Raw genomic sequence first — 10,623 nt, 5'->3', positions numbered from 1 at the left:
AAATAGAAATGCTTTCGAGTTCATCACGTGCAGATATGTAACTGAGTCATGCCAACATACAAACATGCCAACATGCATTATACAGAGAGCACATAGAGTACGGGAAAATAACTGGTCATATACACTATCATACAGTTCAAACAGGGGTCTATGATTGAGAGCATGGGAGAAATATCCCTGTGTTGGTATTCCTAGGCTAGGAATAGATTGCACCCTAGCTCGGAGGAGGCAAAGGTCTGTGCTTCATCTCCGAACACAAGCAGATAATAAGGGCTGGGTGATAAGCCTCTTCACCCTCCCCCATTTCAGGAACAAGTCAATGGGATGTGACAGGGAAGTAATGGTCAAGTCCGGAAAGGTTGCAGGTTAAGTCTCCCAATGTTCAGAAGGGTTTACTTCCCAAAGTCTTGAGCTAACATGAGTTAGTATGTAATACACATGTAGTACCATCATACAAATATACAAGCTTTATACCACGGCTTGGCTGAATACTCAATTCTGATTAGCAAAAGCTTATGTATAATATGTTGTGTTTGTGTGCTGCTACAGCAAAGGTTAAGCAACACGAATTGCTCTTCCAAAGTCAGTGCATCTCAGAGTATCAAATCAATGTCATTAATGCTAAAGAGTTCTTTATCAGTCTTTTTCTTTGTTTACATTGCATCCAAGTCTAATCGATGTCAAATGTGCACAATGGTCAGTGAGTCCAACAGTGCGTAGAAGTCGGTGAACACAGACAGCTTTAAGAAAGGAGATCTCTGAGGACTTCGAGTGGTCATCTGTATTACCACTCCTGTAAGCATTCTGGTGATAATGATTGACAGTATCATTTAAAACGGCCCTGTTTCTAAGTGCTATGGAATGTAAAAGGTCCAGATGTGTGTGTGCAATCATTGAGTCAAAATTTGCTAATTGTCAGATTCCATTAAGACACTGGCTTTGACGTTCACATAAATGCTTTTTACAAGAGCAGCAAAAACAGTTATTGTTGATTTGAACACAAACAATAGTTATTACATTGTTAACCATCTTGCATACTATATACAGTTAACTATCTCTCTCTCTCTCACTCTACCGTTCTTCAGGACTTCCACTATGTTTCTCCCTCTACAAATGGGAATATGGCCTCCTCTCCAAGTGAGACCTCCCCCCTAGCACTTCACCACTGAACTGATAAGTCAGCTTCTTTTTGACCTTTTTGACCTCGCCTGTCTTGCCATAGTTGCGAAGAGCCCGTGCCATCTTCTGGTAGGTCATTTTCTTGCGGTTGCCCTTCTGTACGCCCCACCGATGTGCCAGTGCCTCCTTGTGTTTCGAGGAGAACTGGAAGGTGCCCTTGTCCCTGTCCACCCACCAGATACTGTCCTTCATGTCCCCATTCCTCAGCAGATCCAGCAGGAACTGGTACAGACGGATCTTCTTCTTGTTGCCTATATTAATGTTGATAAAAGTACAAAATGGTTAAACCTGCAATGAATCAGTTGAGGATGTTCCCTACCTATGACCTACATGGAGTAGGATTATTGTGACCTCAGAAGCTAAATCAAACATGTGAGATATTAGGTATGCATTTATGAATTAATTCCTTACCCAATTCTCCCCTTGTTACGTGGGTGATGTGGTCCCTCAGACACTCCTCATCAGACACTTCTAGTGGAGGGCTGCGGCCTCCTGGCTCCTCGTCGTCTGAGCTCCTCATCGTCTGAGGAGAGGGGTGCAAGTAGCCCATGGCTCGAGGGTAATATGGCACCTTGGACACCACAAACAACAATAACCATGTAGTCATTACAATACAAAACCATCATTACAATTACAATACATTATTTTTGGAGCAGTATTCACTGAGAAATTACAACTAAACAAATCAGATACCATGCTGATCATGTTATATACACAGTGAGGCGCAAGTGTTATTAATGACGGCAACCGTTTTTACTCCCCCAATCAACTATCCCCACCACAGGTGGCTGGTAGCACCTTAAATAAGGAGGACTGGCACATAGTAATGGCAGAATAAATGGAATGGTATCAAACACTCCATTCCAGCCATCATTATGAGCTGTCCTCCCCTCACCAGTCTCCTGTGAATACCCACTCCCTTGAATGTATCAAGTATCAAGTAGAGTTGAATGAATACTTAAAAAGATTCTCTCCCACATATAATGTGGGAGAAAAAGAGCTTAAATGCAGATTTACTTAAAGTTTAGTCAACTTTGTTATAAGGGCAGAAGGAATCTGATTGGTTTGGTGCAGAACAAATCCGATTGGTTTCGAACTCTGAATCTTGTAAATAACTTTGAGTTACAAGTTGTAATGTTTTAAAATCATGTTTGTGTTACAGTAGTCATACAAACGTGACAGTATCTCTAAGATACAACTGGTCTCCTGACTTGAAGCAAAGAGTAAAATGTAGAAAACTAGCAGCCTTATGCTAAGCTAATTAGAGCAAGAAAGCTAGCTAAGCATTTAGCAACCTCTTAGCTACTCATGTTGAATTTATAAATAGAATATTGAGTCATAGAATATAACTAGCTAGGTCTTGAATGTACCTGTAAAGCCCATTTACTTTGTCAAAGTATTTAGTTGAATAAGCTATATAAACTTCTGGGGGAAGAAAAGTAAAATGCTAAGCTAAATGTAGCTTAGCTGAGCAGAGACCTACCTCCTACTAATGTTGAATTATAAAATAAAAATAGCTAGCAAGTTAGGTCTCAAATCTGCCAGTAGGTCAGTTAATATTTGTTTTATTAAAAGTTTAGTTGAATAAGCGATATCAACAACAACAAATGGAACAGACTGTTTATGCTACCCTGGGTGCAGAAATGTGAGTTTGGGTCAAGATCACTTGGTGCCCTAAGGGTAGACTTTAGGCAGACTGGAATAAACTATTTAAATTCTTCCCCGGGGGCAGTAATGTTCATTTGGGTTAAGATCACTTTGGTGCCCTAAGGGCAACCATGGACATATGGTCATTTCCATGTAAAAGGACCCATGAGCAACAACATGTGAAGTTCATAGGAGAAATTAAGACAGATATACATTTTTCAACCATTTTCCATCCTAAAAATTACAATAATGTTGAAGTAAAGACCCCTGCCAACTAATATCAACACTTTCATATTTACATGTTTCTGCCTTCTATAAGTTTAAGAACATTGCCCTGTGCTTTGAAATTCCATTACCAAAACCCCACATATCTTTAAGATATTTTCTAATTTCTCTCCTTCATGAGGAGGGAGGATAATGACATTTCACAGAAGTAACAAGTACACCTATCAATTATTATAGTGTTTTTACTGATATCAATTTTGTTAATAAATTATTATGTGATAAAATCTCTAAATTCTGTTACCAAATTGGTAATGGAACTTCCCAAAAATCGGTAATGGGATTTATGCAATTTAACTGGCTACAATGGGAAATCACAGTAGTCACAAACCACAATTGGGTTCACAAGTTTGGACAACACAGTACTATACAGTACAGTAAATAAAAGTAGAGTAGAGTCTAGTACAGTAAAGAAAAAGCAAATTTCCAAGCAAATTTGGTCTCGTTTGGGGGCAGAGCTCATTAAAATAATAGCCGTTGTGTAGAATAATCCCCAAATATGCGAAGGAGGTTATTGCATATGTATACCTTTGTGTACCTATTTAGGATAGATCCCCATGAAGGGAATGACATTCATATCCATAATTAAGCATTTCTTTGTAGTACAAATCAGGGACCCATGATGAAACTTTGCTACCGCAATTAATTTACCCGGTGTAAATCCACTTCACTTATTGTAGTTCCATAACCAAAATAGATTTTTTCAAAGTCAAGGTGTCGTGCCATAGCTGACACCCCATTATTTCTGCAGACATTGTTGAATCCTAATTCTGAATTCTTAATTCTGAGTTTTTGGAAAACGTGGACACATAAAAAACTGAGGGAGATTTTACAGAAATTCTGTTACCAAACTTTGAATCTGTACAGTTCTTCCAGTAAATGTGTTTTGTAAAATTTTCTGTGTAATTGTTAAATGTAGCCCTTGTGCATAGAGTCCTTGTGCACTGTATAGTTTGTTAAACTTTAAAATAAATCAGTTTTGTTTGGCATACATTTTAAGTGAAAAATCTGAGTCGTGGAATTGCCCTTTTCTAAATCCTATGGTTATCTTCACCCAAACTAACATTTACTGGCATATTTGAGACCTAGCAAGCTAGCACTATTCTTTGACTCAACATTAGTAAAAGATAACTATCTGCTAGCCAACTACTTCTGTTTAGCTGAGCATTTTATATTGATGCCCCTGGAGTAGCATAACTATCCATCCCTGTTGTTTTTTTGTCATATAGCTTATTCAACTTAACATTTCAATAAAGCAAATGTTACCTGACTTACTTGTATATTTGACACCTAATTAGCTATAGTTATATTTTTTAATTCAACATGAGTAGCTAAGAGGTTGCTAAATGCTTAGCTAACTAGCTTGCTCTGATTATCTTAGCATGTCACTGCTAGCTTGCTGCATTTGACTCTGTTTCAAGTCAGGAGACCAGTTGTATCTTAGAGGTATTGTCACATTTGTCTGACTACCCATAATAACAACTTGTAACTCAAAGTTTTATTTTCATGATTCTCAGTTCAAACCTTCGCCATGTTTTTAAGAGTAGTATATCTGTTAACCTTGACCTGTTCTTGACGATATAATCATCTCAAGTTAGCCCAGCGGTGGAACAGATTATAGGGCACCGCCCCGCTGCATGAGGTGTGATGTGTGGTTGCTGTTATAGCAGTTTGAATGTTTGGCCGTGCAAAATCCTGTCCAAACATTCAGCACACAGTTCTAAAAACCCACTGTTTCTACTCTGAGGCAGTATAATCAGTTCCATTCACAAATAGAAAAGGCATCTTTAAGGATATTCTCATCCACACTCATTAGTTAATGCTCTCTGTTTAAAGTGTAATATTTACAATGTTACAATGTAAGATTTTACAATAAGAAGACTGACAATGATTTGTGTGTGTGTGTGTGTGTGTGTGTGTGTGTGTGTGTGTGTGTGTGTGTGTGTGTGTGTGTGTGTGTGTGTGTGTGACATAATGTTGGGGAGGCCACTTCTGTTTAAAAAAAGAATTATTTGTTCATCAGCCGTTAGTGAGTTGGCAGATTATAGTTCTGTAGCAACACCAGCAGGCCCCAGTTAGGAAAAGGCCACAATGTCAAACCATCTGTGTGTAGGCGCACCCTACATCCTCCACGCAACACAGCTCACCAGTAACAAACAGTAGCCCAGATACATTTTCATTGTCATATCTTTATCTGAGCCATTTTATCTGAAGCCAGATGGTTGATTTTATGTTTACCTGTTATTAAACCTTTCTGAAGCATTGCTATTGCACTAGAGGGGACATGTAAACAAGTTCTGCTACTTGCTTTAGTCCTGAACATTCAGAACATTCTCTATTAGTCATGTACACTACATCTGCTTGAAAAGAATGACCAACTCCAACGCTCTGTCTGTGTTAGAGGAAAAGAGGGGTCAGGGGGGTCAGGGGGTGGGCTCCCCGGTGGGGGTAGGGCATGGTTGTGTCCCCCAAGGCCAGGGTCCAGAGAGAGAGTGTCAACATCGCTGTAACGAGCCATACTGGGTAGATGTAGTTGCTGGACACTCTGGAGCTCAGTGAAGTGGCCCTCTGGCAGGTTGTCAAAGTCCAGAGGATGAGCATGATGAGTGGTGTGATAGTCCCAGTGATCTGAACAGAGAGAAACATTTTAGTTGTTCATAGAGTAAGAGGTAGGTGTACACTAAATGGCAATGTTCAGATGGCATAGAATAGAGAAAACCTATTTGACTACAGATTCCAAATACACAATGTATGCTATTTGTTTAAAAAGTGTTCAGCAAAATATTTTAGGCAGTTTCCTGTTCACACATCTTTGCTTTGGCAGTTGTCTTTTTCTCTCTTTTTAGCCCGAATGTCACAAATGTGTTAAAACGTTCCGCATGTACACATGTTTTAGTGATCTGTTGTGTTCGGTCCTGACACTGCACCAGAGACTTGCCATTATTATTTTGTAATAATTTAGTTTGTTAAATGGAGCAAAGCCTATATAATTCTACAGCTCGTACTAGTAAATACCAGTTTATTCTTGGCAGTAGGATCAGTTGATTACAGGAGAAAATACAACTGAACCTCTCCATTTCAATAAACCCCAGGGGGGAAAGTTGTTCTATGACTGTAGGTTGAGCGCCTGACAGAAATGGCATCTGTTTCCTGTACTCCATGGGGGCAACATGGTTGGCTCCAGCTGCAGTGTCTTGATACCTTTTATGTACAGTATTGTCTTTAATATAGCTACTGTGTGTGATTTCCTCAGGCCTGGTCAAACACATATCTAGTTGGGCCGGCACTATTCACTTCCGTATAAGTGATATTCAGATTGTTTATTTAATCTACAATTATGTGATGGTAAGTTCATCAGAGAAAGGGAAATTTAAAAAGTATATCATTGTATCATAGTTATCAAGATTATCAATAGATAATACAAGAGGTATTAATACTAGGAAAAATGTTGTAGTGTTTTAAAGCTCACCTCCTTGACTCTCTGCATCGATGACATACGGATATGAATATTCTGACATCTGTTGTCTATAGATGTCGGGTTCGTACATGTCTTCTGATGGCTGTCAAAACAAAAATAATATCCTCAACTGAAATCATAACAAAACTTCACATAATGTTTTACTATTGTTTCCAAGGAACTGACACTCAACATCTATATACAAATTGCTTTCTGCCCTTGATAATGTTTGTTGATAATGACATTGCTGAACAACATTTTGAGCTTTTTAAACTTCATTGACATTTACTATAATACTTTTGCTGGGTTTTTTTCATGGTCGGTCATGACCTTACAAAATGGATTGTTGTGAAACAAAACATATTGTTAGTTGTATAAACTATTATGTTTGAAATATTGTTCTTTTGCCAGTATGTAGACCACAAAAGTACCAACATTGTGTACCAGTTCAAGAGTTTGAAAATTAATGACGTTAATGCATTTTCTGTATAAGTATATCCTGTGGTATATAAACAAGTACATAAACTCAACAAATAACCACATACCTGTATATACTTGGGCCTATAACTGAATTAACACAAATTGTTTGACTCATTGTGTACTTACAGGACCAGGTGAGATGAGGTACCCCTCCATTCTGTACGGATGCAACATGAAGGCTTCTTCTTGAACCGACCTACTTCAGGCACTTAGCTTGCAATTGTTTCTCACACTCTTTCAAAACTTTTCCCGCACCATTGCACAACGTTTACCAAATTTCCTCTCACCAAACGAAACCCAAAATGTCTCCCTCTGCCTACACAACTTTATCCACTTGTAAGCCAAGCTACTCTCTGAGACTCAAATTCTGTCTAATAAAATAAAATAAAATAGCCCTACTCAATGACTGAAAATTAAAAGGGAACCTGATATTTTGACTTCTGTATATCTTTGTGGGTGTACACATCTCAGTGTGTCTGGTGGCGGTTCCTGGTCATTGGTGATTTGTCAGGGGGAGATTCTAACATCTCACATTTATTAAGGCTCAATTGTGTCACCTCCCAAACCAGCCAATCATTTCAAGGCCTGTCTTAACTGTCAGTCTTCTAGCATAGCATCATCTGTCAGTGGATAGTATCTTTGCATCTCATTGTGACCAAATTTTGCCAACCAAATTAAATGTGTTTTTTTGTGTGGCTAAAGTGCAGGTATCCATATTCATATACCTTGCATACACTATGGAAATCTAGATGAATATTACAAATATAATATTAAACATGTTTAGCATGTTTCAATGCCAGATACCTAAACATTGTCATTTCACATTTTAAACTGGTTTAATTCCTACTTCTCAGACCAGTATCAGTGTGTACATTGGATTTGGTGTTCAGCAAGGTTCGGCACTTGGACCCCTGTTATTCCCTATACTATGCTATCCCTTCAAATAAACTGGTCTAAATATGTCAATTAAAAAACAAACCAGTAGCTTGAGTTCTAACCATATCAATGAAATAATGACTCACATACATCGATGAATTCTGCTATATTTCTATCCAAACAACTGTTTTATCTGTGTGTAGATTAGCTGGACAGATAAAATCATGCCACTTCCTTTTTGCAATCCTGCAACAGCTGTGGAGATTAAGGGAGAGGAGATAAAACACCTCCTGTGACAATAGTAGTGTTGGTGGGGGGATTCTTGAGAAATCGCAAATATAATATTTTCTGACCAAATGTGTTTTTCTCACCAAAATATTCTTCTTCACAATGAGTACAGTGTACAGTAGCTCTGCTACTAGACTCAGATGACCCTCTCTCCTGACCCTATGGTCTGGTTTACAGGACACAGTATGAGAATGCTTTTTTATCCAAGACTAGGCAGTGTCTGGGAAACCAGCCCTATCTGTCTCAGGTATCTCTCCCTGACATAACATCTCTGTTTTAACTTGAAGAAAAGTGAGGACACAAGCCAAGCCTCTACTGACAGGCTTGTGTAGGTTTGGACAGCGGAAGAGTGCATCAGTCTGATAATGACCAGACACTTGAAATACTGTAGACAGTAAGATCCAAATCGCACTGAAGATAATTTCGGAATGATTATTATATTCCCTTGGTTGTTCAAAGCTTAATATAACACACAACCAAAAACCCTGTAGTCAAATTTGCTTTATTATGGATGTCCATGTATTCTATTGTTTTTCCTCTCCTTCATCTCTATCAAAGACTATGTTGAATTTTCTGTGAATTGTTATAACCTTATCTGATGTTTTGATGTGCTACGTAGCACCAAATACAGTGCGTTCTTTGTTTAATAATCAACATTAACAAAGGCAAACAATCAGTTTGACTTGGTTGCGGTATAACAATCTTAATTTGGTAGGCCTGTACATACGTGGCTTTTCAGTTTGCCTTGCTTGCATGGTCTGGGGTTATAATTTGAGTCCCCTGCATCCTTCTACCACTTGTAGGTCTGCTGAAACCACACAGCCTGTCCATGGCCCCCATGTTAATCACAGCTGTCTGAGCTAAACTGATGACATTTAGTATTAATACACTATGTGCGTTACAGCAAGCACAGCACGCTATTTTCACCACGGCTATTTTCAGTGCACACAACGACTCTTTTTTTGAATATATATTTTTTTCTCTAACACAAAAATATGCTGCTTTGTCAGGAATCATTCAGGTTTCCCAGATCTGTTTAAAACTATTAGGTGGAGATCGGTGGACATCTCAGTAAGAGGTCCGTCCCTCAGCCTCATGGACAGCACTATAGTTAGTTTGACGAGTATGATATACTGTAATTTCTGTTCCCCTGTACCTTGCTTTACAAAGTACATCCACATACATGTCTACTACATAAGGCTTCAGATTACTAGGCCTTCGACAGCTAAGAACAAGATGAAACCTAAACAGGCATCATTGTGCTCATCCCATTTTGGGAAAGACAAGAACACACTTTCAATTCTGTGTTTGAATGAATGGCTCAATACATAAAATGTGTGTTTCTCACAATGTAAAAAGTTACAGGAAATAGGCAGATAACATTCAAACAGAATCAGGCCTATAATTTGGTTTTACATTTCTACTGTTAGTCAGTCTTGACCATCATCATTATCATCATCATACACACACACACACACACACACACACACACACACACACCCACACACACACACACACACACACACACACACACACACACACACACACACACACACACACACACACACACACACACACACACACACACACACACACACACACTATGTAAAAGAGGAACTGGGAAATTCTCTTTTAGATTCAGTTCCTTATGGGGAGGGGGGTTGCTGTGAATGACTCCATTTGTGTGTCTAAACTTCAGTATGATCTAGGCCACAAAACTTAAAATATAAATCTATAGAAGTATTTCAGTGATTGTCTTGTCTGATCACATTGGGCCTTTTCATACAGTAAGGAAACATAATACGTATCGTATATTATCAGTCCCTGACAGATCAGACCAGCTTCTTTCTTTGGTAAAACACAGTAAATAAAATGTCTACTGTGTTTGGTTTCCACCAACGACTTGTGGACAAAGAGCCTGGACCCAGATAAAGTATTTTACTGGAATATAAATACTTAATTAATGGCAATACTTCATAAAACATGCTTTTTAATACAAGACTAGGTCTGGGAAACCAGCCCAGAAGTTCAGTGTGTAATTTTGCTACAGGCACACGGATGCTGTTGTGTTTACTATATCACTTGGACCCATGGACACGTTGGTTTTAGGCTACGAAAGCGAGTGACTGAGTACTCGACAACCTGAGATGTCTGAATGCAGTTATGTTCACAAGATGCATATCTCTGATGGCTAAAGCATCCTTATAAGCAAGCAGTCACATTGACACCTCTTACTTCACAGCCCGCTATGTCTTTAATACCCTGAGTTCTCAGGGCCACAGTGTGACATTAGTACTCATTTAGCAATACAGAAAATACACTGGAGCGAGGATCAGTCAGGGTCTCAACTTACTGTTTTGAGTTAGAATAGTAGAATACACAAGGTGCAATTTCGAAAATTTGGTTTTGCATCA

The 10,623-nt window shown here is 38.7% G+C and overlaps 1 protein-coding gene across 1 annotated transcript; it reads right to left on the bottom strand.

Moving 5' to 3' along the window:
- Positions 1-359: 359 nt before the first annotated feature.
- Positions 360-9,687, bottom strand: LOC120025149 (transcription factor PU.1-like). Its single transcript, XM_038969601.1, has 5 exons — positions 7,172-9,687; positions 6,578-6,668; positions 5,549-5,736; positions 1,591-1,750; positions 360-1,430 (listed from the first exon to the last, which is right to left on the bottom strand). Exons 1-5 carry the CDS (start codon positions 7,217-7,219, stop codon positions 1,108-1,110), a joined length of 810 nt encoding a protein of 269 aa, XP_038825529.1. The 5' UTR covers positions 7,220-9,687; the 3' UTR covers positions 360-1,107.
- Positions 9,688-10,623: the final 936 nt, after the last annotated feature.

The sequence above is a fragment of the Salvelinus namaycush genome, chromosome 30 (assembly GCF_016432855.1).
Source record: "Salvelinus namaycush isolate Seneca chromosome 30, SaNama_1.0, whole genome shotgun sequence".
NCBI classification, from domain to species: domain Eukaryota; kingdom Metazoa; phylum Chordata; class Actinopteri; order Salmoniformes; family Salmonidae; genus Salvelinus; species Salvelinus namaycush.
This window is presented reverse-complemented; position numbering and strand designations above follow the sequence as displayed.

Bases quoted from the DNA above. Each gene is read 5' to 3' on its own strand.
- LOC120025149 (XM_038969601.1), bottom strand. From the start codon at position 7,219: ATGTTGCATCCGTACAGAATGGAGGGGTACCTCATCTCACCTGGTCCT. The intron at 6,669-7,171 runs GTAAGTACACAA...TTGTTTTGACAG, and splicing joins ACCTCATCTCACCTGGTCCT to CCATCAGAAGACATGTACGA. The intron at 1,751-5,548 runs GGGAGCCCACCC...GTGGTGTCCAAG, and splicing joins ACCATGCCCTACCCCCACCG to GTGCCATATTACCCTCGAGC.